Below are 21,219 nucleotides of genomic sequence, written 5' to 3'. Positions count from 1 at the left end.
GTAATAAAAAAAGAAAAAAAAAAAACAAAAATTATGTAAATTTTATTTATCCATTAAGTTGTTAATTTTATTTACAAAAAAAAATTTTATCTTTAAGTTTAAAACATCTAGAAATTAATAATCAAATAATTTTTCGATACTCGATTTAATCACATTGAAATTACATTTAAAAATTTTTTTTATAAATCATTAAAAATAGTAAAATGCTGATTTAGAAATTAACTAAATTGAGTTTATGGAAAAATACAAAAATCAAGATAAATTTTTTCATAAAAATATAATTTTTAATATAAAATATTTTCCTACATCATTAAGATGACATTAATTTCGAAAATTAATTTAAAATAAAAAATTTTTCTTTCTTTTATTTCATCGAAATATATAAATATATTTTTTCTTTTTTTATATAGAAAAATATTACTTAATTAATAAACAAAAAAAAAATATATATTATATAAATAAAAAAAAAAATGTATAATGAAAAAAAAGAAAAAAACAATTTACAATTGTTTAAAAAATAATCAATTTTCGTTTGATGAAAAATCATTGAATCAAACTAAAAGCAAGAAACAAAATTACGATAATAATAAAAATAACAATTAAATATGTAAGTTGATTTATTAAATAAATAAAAAATAATTATTATTAATAAAAAAAAAAAAAAGTTGACCCATAAAATTAATTATAATCAAGTAAAAATATTAAAATTTATTTGTTATTATAATATTTAATAAAAAAAAAAAAACATTAACTAAATTTATTAAATAATTTTTAATCTTAGCAATATTTAATATTAAAAAAAAAAAGTGTAAATAAAAATTGTGTTGAATAAATTATTTGACAAATAAAATTAAATAATTTTAAATAGGTTGTTTTTTTTTTTTTAATTATAAATATTATGAGGATTAAACAATATTTTAAAATGAATATATTAACAAACCAAATGTTATTTAAATAATAATTATCTTTTAATTAATCTGGATTACAAAAAATTTATCATTTTTAAAATTAATTAATTATTTACATTTATTTATGGTATATAATCACAAATTTGATATATTTCTTTTTCAAATCCCATTGCCATAACAGAAGCAAGAATAAGTGATGCACCAGCAATACTTGATGAATTTGGTACATCATTAAAAAAATAAACTTGTATAATATATGCTAATATAATATCAAGTGATCTCGTTACTGATACTTTACCAGCACCTTCAATTTTTAATGCTTTTGTAACAAGTATTTGTCCAGTTAAACCAGATACAGCAACTAATAATATTAAACCCCATGTTATAATATCTAATGGTATTAATTTAATATGATTTTTTACTTCTGATACTGTAAAATAAAATATTATTGATGATAGCAGTATCCAAAATGATAAATTAAATACAAGAACTGAATAATGTACTTCAGAACATTTACGCATTATGACAATATTTAATGCTGTAAATATTGTTGCTAATATTGCACATATATAACCCATCACATCATAATGATGAATTTCAGATTTATGAATCTAAAAAATTAAAAAAAAAAGTGTTAATTATTATTTGCTTAATCTATTGAAATTTCTTATTTATTTTTTATTAGAAAAGATTGAAATAATTTGCTTTAATTGAAGATTTTTTCATGTAATTATCAACGAAATTAATAGTAGAAATTTAAGTTAAGTAAAAAAAAGTTACTTACTTGAAATAGAAATGGTGGTCTTGCAACGAGAACAACACCAGCAAAAAGTGAGCATATTACAAATACTCTTAATAATCCACATGGTTCTCGTAAAAATAAAAATGACAATGCAATAACAATAACTGGTGAACTAAATATTATTGTTGTTGCATCACCAAGTGGTAATTTACGAAAACTATAATATAATAATGAAAGTGTTAAACCTCCAACAATTCCCTTTAAAAAATCATAAAAATAAAACACAATTAGCTTAAAATTATCATAGTAATTGTTTTTTTTTTAAATATTAAAATGTTTTACCTGAAAATGCAGGAGCATTCTTGAACCTTTTGGTCCTTGTAAATTTTTTCCATGTCTAATTGCATCAATTCCCATAACAAGGATTTGTAAAATAGCACGTATACCCAATAATATCATTGGATCAACATTTTTAATGGCTTTAACAAGACCAGAACTTATTGTAAAAAAACCACCTGATAAAAATGCAAGAAAAATACCATTCCATTTTGTTCCATCACGATAATTGTTAACATTATTTGCAAATTGTTCGTGATAATTGTAAGTTGGATGAATACTATTGTATGATTTTGTTGAATCAATATCAAATTTCATTTTATCAATTTTTTTTTTTTTTTTTTGTCACTTTCAAGCTACTATTTTAAATGTACTGTGAGCTGATGAAAATTTCTTGAAAGACTATTTATTATAACGCAGTTTTTAACATCTGTCTTGTGATTAATAATTACCATATATATTTGACGTCAATTTAATAAAGATTATCGGGATTTAAATTTTCAAAGTAAGGTATTATTATAAAATAATAATAAATAAATTTAAAACAATTAAAAAACAAATTGTCTAATGAATTTTTAAGTATGTATTTTTATTTTCAATAATAAAATATTAGTTTGTGGTTAAAGTAAAAATGTTAATAACAAAAAAAATATAGTTTTTGATTTTTTAAAATATTTTGTAAGTATAGAAACTTGAACAATTAATTTTTTATGAATATAATTTTCTATTTTGATAAATTTCATTTGTGATTATTTAATAATTTCATATGATCATCATAAGATTTATTTGATTAAAAATTCATCAATCTTGTTGATAGATCAATTGATGTAAAATAAACATCTCAATCTTTTCCAAATGTAAGTTTAGAAGTTGGTTGATCAACACGATAAATAGTATCAGCAATATTAAAATAACCAACATACTCAACTATATCTGGTGTTGTATCAATATGATAATGTCCACCTTCACCATGATTACTAAAACTATGAAAATGTTGTACACGTAAATCAAGATCAGTTTCACCACTGACAAATGTTCCAACAGCAATTAAAGGTGCTGACATGTCATAATAATTCAACCAATTATCAAGTGATTTTTCAGTTGTCAATGGAGTTGCTGAAAAATCAGGCATTACATGTTGCTTTGCTTTGCCTTGTTTTAACAAAAATGTACCTCCCAAACCTGCATAAAATAATAACAGTTTAAATATCATTTTTAAATTTTAACAAATAGTTTTTCTTAACATTATTATATATTTACCAACAAGTTTATCTTTGTAATGTGTTGATAATGCTCTTTGCATTGTTGCAATAAAATCTAAATTACCAGTTCTTTTTTTTGCATAAACTTTCATAACTTTTCCTGGTTTACCTTCAGATAAATAAAGATTTGCAAGTAATGCAAAACGTGTATCATTATTCATATTATTTTCTAAAATACATTTATTATTTTCACCAACCCAAGCAATTCTTGTTTCGTTTTTCATATCATTTGGTGTCATAAAAATATTCATCATCATCTGTAATCATAATAAATGTATTATTAATAATTTTTTAAAGCTTTTTAAAAGTATTAATAATATTTTGAAATACTTGCTTCACAATTACGATTAAATTTTGGCCATGGACCAGCTCCAGCACCAATAACAAAAGCATTTTTATCATTATCATGATAATTCAATTTATTTAACAACATTTTAATGTCATATATTTTATTTCTTTGTACCAAAGGAAGTAGAAATGATGGTCCACCAATTTCGAATATTTTCTTTGATCCATCAAGACCTGATGCTGCTAAATTAAATGGTTCTTTTGTCAAGTCTGGACAGTCAACAATGTCAACAGTAACTTCAGAAAAATTTTCAGATAATGCTGGTGTTACAACTGTTTAACAAATAATATATATAATTAATAAACAATACGAGTTTAAATAAGTTAAATATTTAATTACCATTTTTTATTTCTTGAAGAGTTGGAGTAAATAATGATCTTTCTACAATTGTTGGCATTTCTAATTCCAATATTAATGCCATTTTTATAATCTAAAAAAAAATTATAAAAGTTATTTGATTATTTATAGGTTATGTTAAATAATTATTAAAATTATACCTTTTATAAAATATTTCGATTGATTTGCAAATAGAATGTAAAACTTTTTGCAATATTATGAAGAAATATAGTGAAACGTATCGTGTGCATTTTCTTATCTAATCAACAAACTGACCTTGCTATATTATTTTAATTTTTTTTTCCAGATGAGTTAAGAAAATAATAAACAAGTTACTAATGAATTCAAATTAGCTCCTCGCAAAGTGCCTCAAAGTCTCATGAATAAATTCATCAAACTGATGTTAATATATATTAAAAAAATTTAAAAAAATTTTTAACATAATTTTGTTTGTTTTTGTTTGCTGTCAATAATACAATATTGACAATATAAAAATAAAAATAAAACAACTTGTTGATTTAAAAACTGCGCATGATTAAATTATAGACTTGCGCAAAAATGTGTTTAAGTTTTTTAAAAATAATTATAATAATAAATTGAAAATCAAACATGAAAAATTAAAAAAAAAAAAATACAATCATTTGTAGAATTAAAAAATACATCCTTTGAATAAATTTTTTGTTATGATTATTAGTTAACGAGTTAAAAATTGAAAACGAAATTATTTTTTTTCAATATATAACTTGTGATAACTTTCTTAAAAATAAATAAATCAACTTGAAAATTTGACTGTAGCTTTATAATAATCTAGCGATGCCAACAGTATTATCAAAAAAATTATTTGTTTAAGTATATTGTTTAATTTTTTTTATTTATTGTTTTATGTCGACGCAAAAATTCAATTCGTCTAACTTGAAATGATAAAAGAGTGGGAGAAATTTGAAAATTGAGTAACTTGTCAGTGACAATATTGTGTAGCAGTATATCAAGAAGATTTTTACAAATTTTCAGATATTTTTATTAATTATTTACTGAGTTATTAACAACAAATTGCGCGTCTATCGTTTGTATTTTCATGAATATGCAAACGCGCGAGCATACACGTTTACGGGCGAGGGGGTAACGATCAAGCATATATAGCCTTAACGGCGGCTTGCAATTTGTTGTTAAATTAATAACTCAGTAAATCTGAAAAAAAATTATTATTGTTTTTGAAAAACTTGTGGTACAAAGATTATACGTCATAGCTACATGAAAAAATTATTTACATTATAGGTATAGTTGATTAGGATAAAACAGTTGATATTATTAATTGGATACAATTTAATTAATTTTATTTAACTGAATTTATTAAGTTTACATTAATTTAAAAAAAAAAAAAATTATTTTTAAACAAAAATGGTGAGAAAATTTATCATTTAATCATTTTTAGTCTGATACAAAATTGAATGTAATTAAATTATAGAACCAAGTGCTCCAAGGTAGTTTTGATTTTAGACGATCAATCATTGTATCCATCTCAGCGTCAGTTTTATTTCCAATTACTCGGTATTCTTTCATTTTCTTAAGAAGTGACAAGAAAAAGTTCCCGTTTATTTCAGCAGGGGTCAAAGCATTGATTCTTTCAAGAAATATATCAATATCATCTGATGGTAGAAAGTTTATTAGCTTGCTTACACAGTATGAAACTATTTCCTCTCCTCGCTCTAAACTAAATGTTTTGATATCACTCCAGATTATATCCACCACTGGAATTGGTGTTTTCGGAAATTTTGATTTTAAAAGATCAATCATTTTATTAATCTCAGTATCAGTTTTACTTCCAATTTTCTTAAGTCTCTTCTGTCTCTCGAGATATTCCAAGAATATAGTTCCTTTTATTTCTTCAGTGGTCAAAGCATTGATTTTGTCAAAAATTATATCTATATCTTCTGATGATAGAATATCTATTTGTTCCTCCAAAACATTATCTAATATTCCTTCGTAATAAGGTCTATCCTGAATCACTAGCCACTTCCAGAACTTATTTACCACTTCTGAATTAAAAGAAGGTTTTTGAGCAGTTGTAACTGGTGTTTCTGTTGGAATTCCCTCAGAGCTGTCAACTAATTATCATAAAAAAAAAAAATAGAAAAATCAAAAATTAAATTCAAGGTCACAATCTAAAAATTATTACAACTTTTTGAAAAATATGTACACATATAATAAGAAGCGAAAAAAAAAAAATTATAAAATAAAAATAACTTACGCAATGCAAAAACAGCCAATCCAACTGTCAGCATAAAAACTTTGAAACTCATTTTGAAATTTGCTTTTTAAAATATTTTTTATATTTTAATTTTTTTAAAATAAAATAAAAATTAAACTAAATTCAAAAATGTAAAATTAGTAATCAACTGTTACAACGGCACGAGTAAATTTTGATTGACTTTGCACAACATATAAGTTTAACTTACACATGAAATTAATAAAAATTACAAAATTAAAATTATATTTATTGTAATATTAAATAATGGTAAATTATAATACTTGTTATAGCTATGTAATATTTACACTACAAAAAAATTTGTCAAACTTCTCGATCTGGAAGACAACAGAATACTGATGTCTGCCCACCAATTTTTCATGCACCTTGCTCCACACCAGATGTCCCGGCAAATTCAGGACCTTAACACCCTCCAGTGAACAATTGGGTCCTTGGATTTTTGCCATTCCACTAAATTTTTATATATTACAGTCACCTCATTCTCATAATTATGTTTGTCGCACGTATAAAATATTTCCATTCTCATTCATCTCAGCCGAAAAAAACTGATTTCTGCTAAGGGAATTTTTGTTTTTTCAAAAGCCCAGTGGGGGGATATCATCTTAATTCATTATACTGCAGTAAACACCTATAGGGCTTCGGTTTTTAACGTCTCTAAAAACTTATATTGTGCCCACACATATAATGCCAGTGGTTGCCGGCACCAATGCACAGCCATTTTTTTTTTAATATAATAATAATATGATTTTGAAAAAAATTTGCAGTTTGTATTAGGAGAATATATAATTATTAATTAGCAAAAAGGTATTAAATAGTTTATAAAGTTTACCTCTTTTATTTTATAATTGCCTAATAAAATTCAAATTTCGTCCGGCAGATTTTGAAAAAATTGGCAATTTGTATTAGGAGAATATGATTAGCAAAGAGATATTAAATAATTTTTAAAGCTTACCTCTTTTATTTTGTAATTCCCTAATAAAATTTAAATTTCGTCCGGCAGTTTTCGAAAAAATTGAGAGTTCTTAACAGGATTATATAATGAGCAAAGAGGTATTCAGTAGTTTTCCAAGTTTACTCACCCTTCGTTATAATTTCATAATATTTATATTTTTCCTTTTTTTCTCTGAGTAAGTTATAAAGACCACTGAATACTTTTTTAATCATTCTAACTACAAGTATACATTTTTATATGTTATGTTATAAGCTTCTAATAATATTAATAATTTTTCTTTTTTTCTTCAACTAAAAAGAATGTTCGTATCAGGAATTGAGAAACAGATGATGCAAATATTTCTAGAGATTGATAATAAATATTTGTTTTATTATTTTTTTCTTTTATTTCTACTGTTTGCGAAACGGTAAGTCACTTTGAATGTATATTATATATCATAATAAAAAAAAAAAAAAAAAGAATGTATTATATATATTCAAAACTATCATTTATATTTATTTTATTTTGAAGCATCTTGTAATTTGTGCCAAATGACTGTGAGAATTGTGGTTACAAGTTGTGAACATCGAGAAGCTAGTTGATAATTTAATTAACATTATTTGTCTGAGTAGTGAAACTTGTAACGAAATGTTGAGAAACATGACCATCTCTCTCGACAATTTTATAAAACTATTATACAAATTGTCTATCGACAATTGAATTATCTTTATGTAGAAAAACACTTCAAATATTTTTTCAATTAATGTCCAGTCAGTTATTGATATCAAAAATCAATCAACAATTACTATTTTTCATTTCGACGACTGAATAGAATTAATATCTTTTTTTCGCTCTCAAATTATTGTTAATAAATTGATTAAAAATAATCATTCATTACAAAGCCTCACAACAAAAATCTTATGTTTTCGCTCTAAATATATATTAATCAATTTCAATTCTAATTTATTTATTGTATTTATAATAAACATTCTTGTATTTTGCAATTCATTTTATTCAAACAATCTACCAAATTATAAACTTCACAAAATTACAATAATTTTAAAATGTTTTTAATTTAATTTCGAATCAAACAAAAATAAATCATTCATATATTTTGTGGATTTTATTCAATAAAACTATCAATAAATAAATGTAAAAATATTTAAGGCTGAAAAAATTAGACTAAATATACAAATTCTTTTTTTTTTTTTTTATTTTTCTCAATAAATAATTTTACAATGAATTTTTTATAAAAAAGAATTTTTATTATTACTTGCATAATTACCTTACAACAATAAATATTAATTCAAAAATAATAATAAAATACAATCAAAAAAAAAAAAAAATACATGGTCAAAGAAAAGAAAAACAAAAAATTTAATTTACTATTAATACGATTTAATTAGAGTAATAATAATTAAATATTTTAGATGAAAATTATTTAATAATACTTTGTCACTGTTATTGATAAAAGTTAAATAAAAACTATATTTACAATTTAAAAAAAATCATGTGACTCAAATAAATAAAAGTATTGTAATTATTATAATAAATATTGTTATTAATATTTATATGGTATTTTATATTAATAAACAATAATAATAAAAATATCAAATTATAATTATCAAATTTTTAATTTTGTAATATTTAATTGTTTATTTTTTTTACTTAATAAACAAATTTTATTATCAGTATTAATTCAGGCATATAATTCTTACAAAATGGTTCAATTTTTCTGATAATTATCTTTCAAAATGTCCAACGAAAAAAATACTATAGACAAAATTATTCGAAATTTTTTTTCAGTTACATTCGAAATTTGTCGAAATGAAATTATCAATAGAATCATCGACACAATAACCAATAAACTGTTATCTATTTTTTTTTTTTCTGTTACAAATTTTCGTTCTATAATTTCATATTCTATCACAATTTTTTTCTTTTTCAAATAAACAATACACGTACAAAAAAAAACCAGACATTATTTTTTAAATTTACTTATTTTGTTTTACAGTTTTGACAATAACAAATAAGTAAATTTATTTCCATATTAAACTAATGGAAATATGAAAAAAAAATAAAAAAAAAAATGCAGTCTGTCTGAAAGCTGCTCAACATTCAGACTTAATTATTATTATTTTTAATTTTATTAATATTTATTTCGTCTATTACGAGAATAATCTAATTGTTATGTTACGCTAAATTCTAATTCTAGATTGAAATACATTTTTTTTTTTCTATTTCTTTAAATATTTTTTTATATCATTATATTGTCTTACTAAAATTTTAAAAACTTTTCTTTTTTTTTTCCTCTGTCATGCCTTGAATTTGTCTCATAACAATAATTATTATTTTTTAATTTTTTCAATTTATTAATCCTCCGTATTTGAAAATCAGGGCACAATCATCAAGGCATTATTTATTATTTTTTTTAAGAAGGCATTTATCAATTTTTCTTTTATTTTTTTTTTTATCGTATGTTTATTTTGTATTGTCATAAATCGTCTTGATGACTTTTGACACATTTAATCAATCGAAAAATTCAAATAAATCATGTATCAAAAATCGTATCGTATACGAGTTATAGAAAAAAAAAAAAAAACGAAAATTCTACTTGAGACATAAGAACAGCACGTATCCAAAAACAAAGTAGACAATAATTTAAAAAATTCATTATGAATACATTTGTGGCGTATAAATAAATTCACCGAGTATTAAAAAATAAAAAATAATAAATATAAATAGACATACAAAAATACTAGGTGAATTTAAATTAATTAAATATTTTACATAACATTTATTTATTCGTTGTTTTGATATAAAAAAATAACTAATTACACATTTTCTATTAAAATGTTCAGACTTACTAGAAAATATTTATTTAAAAAATTTTTGTTTTTTTCTTGAACTTTCATTATTATCGAAATATGATTATTATAAATTATTATTTAAAATCTTTAACAAGATCTTTGGATCAACAATATACAGTTTTATATAAAAAAAAAAAATGATAAATAAATAAATAAAACTGAAATGATTGTTTAAAAGAAAAAGCTAAGAGTAAACAATTGGATGTGCGTTTTATTTTCATGATTTTGTTTTTATATCATTGCTTATGATAATACGATGATAATATTTTGATGATAATAATTTAACATATGGTTTCTAATGGTGCTGTTTTTGTGCTTGGATTTTGCGTAACACTATCACCCATACTTGGCATTCCATGACTGGTGGTACTGAGGCCATTACCCTGTCTTCCTGCATTTGTACGTGGATTTTTGTTAAATAGTCTTTTAAGACCAGCACGAACTTGTGGCTGCCAACCAACGACCATGAAGATGAAGAGACCTTGTAATGCATTTAATAAATCTGTTGCGTACCATAGATAATGAGGTCCACCAGCAATCCATGATATAATATCAAAACCCCATGTAACTCCCATTACAACAACGAGTTTTAAACAGACACGACCAAGTGCAGCTCTGAAAACAAAAGAAATAAAATTGTTATTGTTAGAAATAAAAAAAAAAACGACAAATAATGTCAAATAATTAATGGAAGTATAGATATGTCAAGTGTGTTGTATTGAAACTTGTTCAATAAAAGTTTTCCAATATATTTACAATAAAAAATCATTTGTAATTGTTCAAAGCTGTAAATTATATATTATATACACTCTTTTTTTTTTTTATCATCATCAATTTTTAATTTATCATCAAGCTATCAATTAAAATCTGTTTTTAAGCGTTGGTATAATAATTTTACTAGTATTTATCGAAGGGTTAAGACACTCGTTATTATTTTAGTAGTCACTTGACTTTGATTAGCTTCAAATAATTTTAAATAATTTTTCAATGTTAAATAAATAATTTAACAAATGTTTTAAATAAATATAAAACAATTAATTAATGAATTAATTTAATAATATAAAATTAATTAATTATACTAATTTATTTAATAATAAAATAAGATGGATTTTTTATTTTTTTCAATATTCAAAAAAATTTATACAAAAATAAATAATAATTTTTAATAATTTTGATAAATTATTTCAATTAATGAATAAGATATTTTTGATGTGAATATAAATAACATTATTTTATCAAAAATATAATTTTATTTTTTTATAAATACTATCTTCAAGTACGAGTCCATTAGTTGTTACTAAAGACAACAAATTAGTCAGTCAAAAAAATTAATAATTATAATGATAAATAAAAAAAAATAAATTTAATTAATAATTTTTATATTTTATAATTTTAAATAATTTTACTGAATTCAAGTTATTTTAAATGAAACTAATTCAGTGACTTTATCAGTGCCTGAACCCTTTTTTTTTGTTTTAATCAATAACGAGATTATTATCAACGAAAAATAATTAAAATTTTTGGAAAATAAATACATCAAGATAATGTAAAACACCAAACTGATTGAATCAATTTCATATACGACAATTAATTACGTTTAAAATTATTCTCTTTTCTATCGTCAAAAATTTTTAATAAATAATAATGTTTAATAATTTCGATAAATTATGAGATATTTTTGATTCAAATATAAATAAATTTCTTTTATTAAAAATATAATTTTGTTTTTTTATAAATACTATCTTCAAGTACAAATCAAATCTTACTATAAAGACATCAAATTAGACAGTAAAAAAAATAAATAATTATAATCATAAATAAAACAAATAAATTTCATTATTAATTTTTAGTTTTTATGATTTGAGATAAAAGTGATTGAGTAATTTCATCATTAAATTACCCATCAAAATCTTTACTTTGCCTTCATAAATTTATTTATTAAAAAATTAAAAATAATTAAAAATTTTTTAAAATTTATTTATTATTTCATTGTTAAATACATATAATTTAGAATTTTTATATTATTTCCTTATTTTTTTTTGTGTCGAAACAAAAAAAACAAAGAGTATTTTTTTTTTAAATTTCACTGTAGAAAACTAAAAGCGTAAAAATATAATGAGAAAAATAAAATAAAGAAAAAGAATGAAAATAAATATAATAATAATAATACTAATGAAATGTTCATTATGCGGAAGAGGTTAATATAATCAGAGTCTTTGTGTATGCGTGCATAGAGAGATATATGGATAAATAGTTGAGAGGGAAGTTGAAGAATAAAAAATAAAAATAATATAAAAAAATGATGATGATGATGATGACGGTGTTTATATGAAGAACGTACTTCTATTTTCGTATTGCATTGCTAATTATTATGAACGAGCCAGCAATAAGTAGAGTTGCTATAATGGCTATGGTAAAAGACACTGAGAAGAAAATATTTTTATGGAAATATAAATCTACAGTTCATTCCAAGGATTTATATAAAAACTGTAATTATTAAAATTTAAAAATAGATATTATTTGGCAATTTTCCCTATTAACTTTGTCTAAAAAAAAAAAAATTAAAATAACAAATTCCACAAATTATAAATAAATAATAAAATTATTAATTAATTAAAAATTCTTAAAATTCTATTATAAATAAATATAGTTCAAGATCAAATAAATATTTATGAATAAAAAAGAAAAATTTTTTTTATTATTTGAACTTGAAAATAACATGATCATATATAAAAAGAAAAAAAATAGAATAAAAAAAATGTTCAAATAAAAAAAGTAAAAAGCTGAAAGATAAAAAGCAAAAGAAAAAGAAATACATATATATAAAAAATTCGTGTTTTTTCGCTACTGTGAAATAGAAATGGAGTGCAGGAAAAGCTTGGTATAATTTATATATATATATATTAAAATAAAAGTACGCGTGTCTGAAAATCGTATTTCGCGGGCGGAAAGGCAAAACACAGATTTCCACTTGACAGCGCGCGAAATCGAAACAACCCAAGTAACGATGGTGAAAGGATGATGTTGCAGTAGAGATGAAAAGTTGAAAGAAAAAATATAAAATAAAATAAAGTACGAATGACATTGGCATATGATTGATGTAAAATAATAATAATAATATATTTATAAACAAAATAAAATAAGAAAATGTATTTATAATAAAAATGAAAATCTCATAGACAAAAAATTTAAATATAAATTACTGTAATTTATATTTTGTTATGAAATAATATTTTTTTACTAGCTTTTTGTTAACACAATATAAAAAAGTTTTAAAAAACTAAAAAAAATTAATTTAAAAAGAGAAAAAAAAAAATAAAAATAATTAGAAAAAAACAATGAAACAACAATGAAACAAGAATTTTTATTTGTTTTTTTTTTTTTTATTGTTCTATGGTTACGATGAAAAACCAAGATGGTGGATGTTGAGTGAGGTTTATAGTTGATCGTAATGAAAAGCTATTCGATCTGATCGTGAACCTAATTTGAACAAGTCGATCCCCGTTTATTCTAACATTTATTTTTTTCTTATCCAAGCTTTAACGCTGTGTTGTATATATACCTCTTCACTTTATTTCATTCGTTGATTTTTTTTTTTCTTTTCTTTTTCATTTTTTGCATGGGAATCTCACGTGTTAGGGGTTTACTTGTTATCTATATCGTTTCATAAAATTTCCAATATATCTACACGACTTTATCCTCCAGTGTATCGTCAATATCAATCGATATTGACGTGAAGACTAGAAAATAAGTAAATTACAGATAAAAAAAATAAAATAAATGGTAAGTATAAAATAAAAATAAATGTGTTTTAAATATATATATATATATTTAGATGAATGAAAAATAATGAGACTTGAAAAATTTAACTGTTGAAAATGTATGTAGCTATTTTTTTTAGCAACAAAATTTACCGGAAAAGCTTCTGTAATCTCAACCACTACCCCCACAAAAACTTTACTACATATACATATAAATTCCCAAGGGATTTCAGCACTTGAATTGATTATCATTCAATTAATTAAATCATCAATCAGTTAACTATTAGTCATGATAATACATATATATTTGTTCTTATATTATTCATATGTAAATTATGAAAATAACAATAAATAAAAATAATCAAAAAATTATATTGTTATTGTAGTTTGAGGAGGAATAATCGTGATAATATTTGACAAAAATTAGTATTTTTTTTTGAGGTATACGGTCTTTGTATATCTGCAGAAAAGTGAAGATGCAAAACTTTTGATATTTTTTTTTTTTAAACCTACACAAATAAAGAAAAAATTTAATCACACACAGATAGAAAAAAATTATTAAAAACTATCAAATTTTGTTTAATTTATTTAATTTTAATAATATGATTATTAATTTTATAGTGAAATGTAAATAATGAGGTGTCTATTTTTTTACTAGAATTTTTGTCTACTAATATTTGCTATAAAAACAAGTCAATGTATATCAAGCTGCATATATTTTTTTAAAATTTGACTTTTAACAGTAATCTCCTCAATAAGTCAATTCATCATTTTAAAAATATTTACGAAATATTCCTCCTCGTAATTTAGATTAAGTATCAATGTAAAAAAATTAATTGTACTTGGATAAAAACTGTTAATCTTTAATAAATAAATTAACTATTTTTTATACATTAGTTTTATTTAATATTAAATTTTTTTGAGGGTAAAGTTATATGATAATATTTAACACCCAAGGTTAACCAGTTGTAAATCACAAATATACAAAGAATTTCAATAAATACTATCAACGAAAAAATAAAAGATATAATAAAATTATAAACTGAATGAAAAAAGCAATGAAAAGCTGTTTTGATTTAAAACAGGCCTTGGAATATATTTGCAAATAATTCAAAAAATCAATTTCATAAAATTTTCATGGCTGTATCAAAATAAAGTAAGTTTTATTATAAAAAAATTTAACATTCAAGTTTTGGCTCATTGAGTGCATAAAATAAAAATAGAGTTATTTGCGACAATAAAATATCAGTGATATATATTTTTTATTTTTATTTATTTAATTTTTTTTTTGAAAGTGCTTTTAACGATTTTTAAGACGCCTTTTATATACGAGTCAAAAAAAAAAAATGTCATGCAATTTTTTATTACAACAATAAATGTCAAAATGTATCCGAGTTACATTTTCATCATCCGGGATTTTCTCTGATGTATATCTACTACTTGGACATTTTTATTTTTTTTTATTTCAAAGGTCGATATACTCTCAAGATAAAAAAATAAAAAATATATTATTTTGTCAAAAAAAAAAAATTGTTTAAAAAATTTTTTTTGCAATAGAAAATTTTTATTTGCATCTGTTTTTGAGTGACGATGATAAACAGACTTTTTTAGTGCCATTTAAATTCTTGAATATAACCATTAAAAATTTAAACATCAAAAAGTATCTTGTATTTTATTTTTGGCACAAAATTGAAATACAGAAAAAATATAAATTTATATACAAAATAAAATAATATTAGTACTATACTTTAGCTTGAATGAATATTTGAAAAAAAAAAAAAAAAATGAAAATAAGAAATAAAGTGTTGAAAATATGAAAAAGTGTGATGAAAGATTTGAAGAAAAAAAAATATACATTGTATATTTTTTGTCGAATGAAATTGCAACCCGAAAACGAAAAAAAAAATTTAAAAAAATACACAAAAGCATATATAAAAATATAGAAAGTTTAAAAAAAAATTTTGATGAAAATAAAAGAAAGCAAAAAAAAAAATTGTGAAGAATGAAAAAACACAGAAGTAAATTTTACTTTAAATTAATAAAAAAACATGTCAGTTTAAAAATAAAAATAATTTTATCCAGTTATTTTAAATTCTCAAAAAAAAATAATACAATCACTTGATAATATCATTTTTTATATATTTTTTTTATTTTATTTTTATACTCAATGAGTGTATAAATTTATATTTATAATTTAATTATTTTTTTAAACATACCTTTCAGTTGTACTTTTGACAAATTCACCTTTCCAAAGTCCACATGTTAATTCACGAGCGGTTGCAACAAAAAATATAACATTTATTGCAAGAAGAAGTCCAATTGGTCCATAAAAATAAGCCAAAATTTCCGTATCACCTAGAAAAATAATAAAATAAATAATTAGTAATTAGATATAGCTTCAATAATTAAATTATTAATTTAAAAGAATTATTTTGTCTTTTTGGTTTAAAGGAAATAAATTTAGTCTATTACTATTATTATTTTGAGTTTAATTTTAATTTTTAGTTATACAGTGTGTTAGAATAATAAATAAAGTAAATTTGTTTGAATGGCACGTTGGTTTATCTAGTCAGTGTGGATAGATATTGAAATGCGGTGGTGGTATGGTATTTATGAATCAAGTGTATTTGCGACTGAATATATATATCTTGAGCATTGATGCGGTTTCAGGAGATATAGGTGGGTGGAATGAGGAAAAAGGGAAAAAATAAAATATAAAAAAAACATACGAGGCAGGAAGTTACCAAATTCCTCAAATGATAAACATATGCTTAAGATGCCGGATATTTGTGATAAAGTAAGCAAAAAGAAAAAATATGCAACAAATTATTTTATGATGAGACTCTTGAACGAAAATTAAGACGAGATAATTATTTTTTTTTTTTAATATCAACAAATTGATTTAAAACATTTTTTTCAAGTTATATTATTCATTCATTTGATTGATTATTTTTTCATTTATAATTCAAATCAAAAGGTCGAAAAATGATTAAGTTATTGAACTATTTATTTGTTTTGAATTATTCAAATGCAATTTATTAATTTGAGATATTTTTTTTTTATTTCAATTGATAAATTTAATAGAAATTTTTGACGATAGAAAAGAGAATAATTTTAAACGTAATTAATTGTTGTATATGAAATTGATTCAATCAGTTTGGTGTTTTACATTATCTTGATGTATTTATTTTCCAAAAATTTTAATTATTTTTCGTTGATAATATTCTCGTTATTGATTAAAACAAAAAAAGGGTTCAGGCACTGATAAAGTCACTGAATTAATTTCATTTAAAATAACTTGAATTCAGTAAAATTATTTGAAATTATAAAATATAAAAATTAATAATTAAATTTATTTTTTTTTATTTATCATTATAATTATTAATTTTTTTTACTGACTAATTTGTTGTCTTTAGTAACAACTAATGGACTTGTACTTGAAGATAGTATTTATAAAAAAATAAAATTATATTTTTAATAAAATAATGTTATTTATATTCACATCAAAAATATCTTATTGATTAATTGAAATAATTTATCAAAATTATTAAAAACTATTATTTATTTTTGTATAAATTTTTTTGAATATTGGAAAAAATAAAAAATTCAACTTATTTTATTATTAAATAAATTAGTATAATTAATTAATTTTATATTATTAAATTAATTTAATAATTAATTGTTTTATATTTATTTAAAAAATTTGTTAAATTATTTATTTAATATTGAAAAATTATTTAAAATTATTTGAAGCTAATCAAAGTCAAGTGACTACTAAAATAATAACGAGTGTCTTAACCCTTCGATAAATCCTAGTAAAATTATTATACCAACGCTTAAAAACAGATTTTAAAAAAAGTATTTTAATTGAAAGCTTGATGATAAATTAAAAATTGATGATGATAAAAAAAAAAGAGTGTATATAATATATAATTTACAGCTTTGAACAATTACAAATGATTTTTTATTGTTAATATATTGCAAAACTTTTATTGAACAAGTTTCTATACAACACACTCGACATATCTACTTGAAAATTCCATGCTGTTTCAAGTGTTTACCCCACTCGAGTTCCAATTTTGCTGTTTCAGAACTACATAATCTATATACAGACACACACATATACACAATATAAGAAGTGATAAAGAGTATATAGAAGAGAGTAAAGAGAAACTAAGGGTAGTATGGAATTCAACAATTTCCAAGTTATGTCGCGTGGTGTTGGCAATTCTCGGGGGTAAATTGTAGCACATTTTGTTAAGTTACATTTACAGAGGTTGCCCTCTTGAAGCCCCTTTAAAATTCAAACAGCACAACTCAAGCGTGTATGTGTTCATATATATATATTATATGAAAAAGGGGTAGAAATCAGGAAATGATGTAGCTACAATACAAGGAAATAGAGGGACAGTTAAATGCCAAGTAAAGTTGATCAATGGAATTTTTAACTTGTTTTTTTTTTAAAGCATTATTTTAAATAAATCATTTTATTCGCATATTTATATAATTTTCAAATTGAAAACTGCAAGATAAAGGAATTACACTAGAATTGGTTGGATGAATTTCAAAACTCAGTGAATTTTAACAATGTATGTTTGATGACACAAACGTTGCATCAGGATTTACTTAATTTATAGGTTTGTTTGTGGTCTCGGTTATTCTCGGTTCCACGCGCGGATAAACTGCGTCGAGACCACTATCATGCTACTGGCAGATTGCAGCTCGGCCATCACCATTCTACCCCTCTCAAACTACCCTACATCTCTTCCGAAAAATAAAAATTCCGGGTTATATAACTCTCGCCAAGGGTCGTCTATATACCCATACTATTTTTCTCATACTCTTCAGTCAACAAAAAAAAAAGTAGAAAAAAAAAAAAAATGCCACCGTTATAAGGGTCAAACAAATCTCCGACAAATATTAATTTTTTTTCTCAAATTTGCATGAATGTATTTTATCATCATGTGATATACATTATCATTTTTTAACGATAAATTTCAAAATAAAAAAATCATGATATATAACGATGACTTAAAAGATTATAAATTAAATTCTTAAAATTATTAAAATTTAAAATAAAAAATACTAATTAATTATTGTAATAATTAATATGGTTTATGAATCTTGATTGATGATTTTGTTGAAAATCTGGAGAGTAATTAATTATTATTTAAAAAAAAATTAATTTACGAGGGTTATTAATTAAATCAACTTTTCTTTTTAATTTTTTTTCTTCCATAATATTTGTCAAATGAAAATTCATTTTTTTAAAAATTATAATTAAATACATACACAGTGTTTTTTTAAAAAAAACAAATCTTGTAGATTTGTATTTTTTTGGGAAAATTATTGATCAAGATATTTCATTTCTTATTGATTTGTTTGAAAAATTTTTATATTATTTATTAACTTGTAATTGAACTTTAATTTCACCGATAAAAATTTTATCAAACATTTAAATTCAATATTATTATCGTTAATGTATACACATACTTTGTGAATAATCATTTTTAAATATTTCTCAAGACTAAGTGGATGAATTCCCAAGAGCTTTAAAGTTCCTGATCTATAATGTTTCTTTCCTCTTTGTCATAATGTATTTACTCCATTACCAAACTAGTTGGATAATGCATTTTTTATTATAACTTTGTTTGTTTTTTTGTTATTCTTTGTTTTCCATTTTCAAGCTTTCAACAAAAACTAAATTTTCTGTGAATATATACACTGATTTACCATCAGTGATGGTGAAATGGAACGAGTGAATAAAAAATATGAAAACATCAACAAAAACCATATACCATTTATTTGTTATTTGGCTAAATGCCAACAATTGGTGTTTCAGTTATGGTAGCATTTACTTGGCTTATATACAAATATATTTTGTATACATGTATATCATTTTTCTCCATAACAAAACATCTATAACAAACATAAGTGAATTATGCTCACGCGTGCCAGTAAAGCCCAGTATCTAGCCGATATATTTTATGCTCCTCACCGTCAAACTCGATTAGCAGTACCAACCGTTATCAAACATCCTTCTCTCTTTCTCTTTCTCTCCCAATTATAATTTTCTTTCTCTTTTTTCATCCCTGTACTGGTTATATCCTCTAAATTCTGCAGTAGACATGCCTGTTGTTCGTATCAAACATTTTTGGTATGCACCAATGAAAATTCCTCTCAACAATTATAAATAAATCATCTCACAATTCACAAAATAGAATATTCAAAATAAAGAAATACCAAAATATATTTATTCGTTTTACTATATATATACATAGACCATTATTATAATGGTTTTTCTTTTTTGTAAAACAATTGAAAAACTAATTTGCCTAATGGACGAAGTTTGTTGTTCACATAAATATTATTTTTCTTTTTAGAAAATTTTAATTTTTAATTTAAAAAAAAAAATATATTGAAGAGTTTTATGAGAGGGAGAATATATGTATTAATTGGAAGATGGGTTATGTATATACATACAAGTTTCTGAGTAATTTGTTTTGGATTATCGGTTAAGTTAAGTGGCCCTACGTTACCTAGCAAGTTTATCAGTTTGTCTGGACAAGGTTGTTCTTGCCCTGAAGCAGTTATTATTTTAAAGGGGTCCGAAACACAATTTAACACAATTATATTTTGATTGAATGAGTAGAGAAGATTTGGCAATGTGTTAGAGCAAGCCTCTGGGCTTTATACCCCTTTCTCAAATTATTTTTATATATGAAAAATAGAGAAAGGTATAAAAGTGCGTACTCGTGTATTGCGTAATGAAATGCCCAGTTGAATTATTGAATGCTAAAGCCACCAATGAATTCAAATCAGCTTGGATATTATTACCCCTTTACCTTTACGTCCCTTGTCAATTTCTCTATCTTTTACTAACTCATTCACTAACCTATACTATTGCGTGGAACCCTTAGTTTTACAACTTGTTATGGAGGGATGAGAAAGCTCGCCGGCGCCAAATCGACACCATTATTCATTGCCTGCACGTGTTTCAAAACGTGCACTTATCATTTTATATTTTTTTATGTTTTTTGCAACAGCAGCAGATTTACTTTTGATTTTTAATTTCAATTCCTTTTTTTTTTTTCAATTTTAAATTGATATTTATAGAGAGGGATTATTTATAGTTTTTGAAATATTGTGAAAAAATTGATAAAATTTGATTAATTGTATTTTGAACAATTTGACACATCTTTATTTGATTAAGGAAAAACTTTGTCAAGAAGAAAAGTTACTTTTATATCTTTTGTTGTTTGTTTTTTATTTAATTAGAAAAACAAACCTTTTAGTAACAATAACTAATTTATTTTCGTGTCATTATTATTAATTATTGTGCAAACTTTTTTTTAAATACATTATCTTTAGAATTTTAAAAAGGTTGAAATTAGTTTTGTTATTATCTTTTTTTTTTGAGTGAAAATATTTAAAAGTGTTATATTAATCTGTGATTTA

At 22.5% G+C, this 21,219-nt stretch overlaps 3 protein-coding genes across 5 annotated transcripts in view; all 3 read right to left on the bottom strand.

The window, feature by feature from the left end:
• Positions 1-27: 27 nt before the first annotated feature.
• Positions 28-2,800, bottom strand: LOC122857317 (solute carrier family 35 member G1). Its single transcript, XM_044159425.1, has 3 exons — positions 1,993-2,800; positions 1,693-1,908; positions 28-1,519 (listed from the first exon to the last, which is right to left on the bottom strand). The coding sequence occupies exons 1-3, from the start codon at positions 2,302-2,304 to the stop codon at positions 1,031-1,033; spliced, it is 1,017 nt and encodes a 338-aa protein (XP_044015360.1). The 5' UTR covers positions 2,305-2,800; the 3' UTR covers positions 28-1,030.
• On the bottom strand, positions 2,061-4,408 carry LOC122857323 (ester hydrolase C11orf54 homolog). Of its 3 annotated transcripts, XM_044159442.1 has the most exons (6): positions 4,095-4,408; positions 3,937-4,027; positions 3,583-3,869; positions 3,247-3,505; positions 2,910-3,168; positions 2,061-2,165 (listed from the first exon to the last, which is right to left on the bottom strand). In XM_044159442.1, the coding sequence occupies exons 2-6, from the start codon at positions 4,016-4,018 to the stop codon at positions 2,132-2,134; spliced, it is 921 nt and encodes a 306-aa protein (XP_044015377.1). In that variant the 5' UTR covers positions 4,019-4,027; positions 4,095-4,408; the 3' UTR covers positions 2,061-2,131. The 3 variants fall into 3 exon arrangements, with proteins under 3 accessions (XP_044015377.1, XP_044015375.1, XP_044015376.1); XM_044159440.1 differs by lacking the exon at positions 2,061-2,165 and having other exon boundaries at positions 2,555-3,168; XM_044159441.1 differs by lacking the exon at positions 2,061-2,165 and having other exon boundaries at positions 2,715-3,168; positions 4,210-4,408.
• A 5,000-nt stretch (positions 4,409-9,408) lies between these two features.
• LOC122857292 (probable G-protein coupled receptor Mth-like 1) overlaps positions 9,409-21,219 on the bottom strand; it is a 70,434-nt gene continuing 58,623 nt past the window's right edge. The window contains exons 6-7 of the mRNA XM_044159391.1: positions 15,978-16,116; positions 9,409-10,615 (exon numbers count right to left, since the gene is read on the bottom strand). Coding sequence (XP_044015326.1) covers positions 10,282-10,615; positions 15,978-16,116 — 473 coding nt within the window. The 3' untranslated portion in view covers positions 9,409-10,281. The remainder of the gene's footprint in view (positions 10,616-15,977; positions 16,117-21,219) is intronic.

The sequence above is a fragment of the Aphidius gifuensis genome, linkage group LG5 (genome assembly GCF_014905175.1).
Source record: "Aphidius gifuensis isolate YNYX2018 linkage group LG5, ASM1490517v1, whole genome shotgun sequence".
In the NCBI taxonomy this organism is placed as follows: Eukaryota; Metazoa; Arthropoda; class Insecta; order Hymenoptera; family Braconidae; genus Aphidius; species Aphidius gifuensis.
This window is presented reverse-complemented; position numbering and strand designations above follow the sequence as displayed.

What these genes read in the sequence shown, in the direction of transcription:
- LOC122857317 (XM_044159425.1), bottom strand. Translation starts at nt 2,304, where the DNA reads ATGAAATTTGATATTGATTCAACAAAATCATACAATAGTATTCATCCA. An exon ending in GAATGCTCCTGCATTTTCAG is followed by an intron (nt 1,909 to 1,992) that starts GTAAAACATTTT and finishes GATTTTTTAAAG; the next exon opens with GGAATTGTTGGAGGTTTAAC. An exon ending in GACCACCATTTCTATTTCAA is followed by an intron (nt 1,520 to 1,692) that starts GTAAGTAACTTT and finishes TTAATTTTTTAG; the next exon opens with ATTCATAAATCTGAAATTCA.
- LOC122857323 (XM_044159440.1), bottom strand. Translation starts at nt 4,018, where the DNA reads ATGGCATTAATATTGGAATTAGAAATGCCAACAATTGTAGAAAGATCA. An exon ending in TCTTCAAGAAATAAAAAATG is followed by an intron (nt 3,870 to 3,936) that starts GTAATTAAATAT and finishes TTTGTTAAACAG; the next exon opens with TTGTAACACCAGCATTATCT. An exon ending in AATTTAATCGTAATTGTGAA is followed by an intron (nt 3,506 to 3,582) that starts GCAAGTATTTCA and finishes TTATGATTACAG; the next exon opens with ATGATGATGAATATTTTTAT.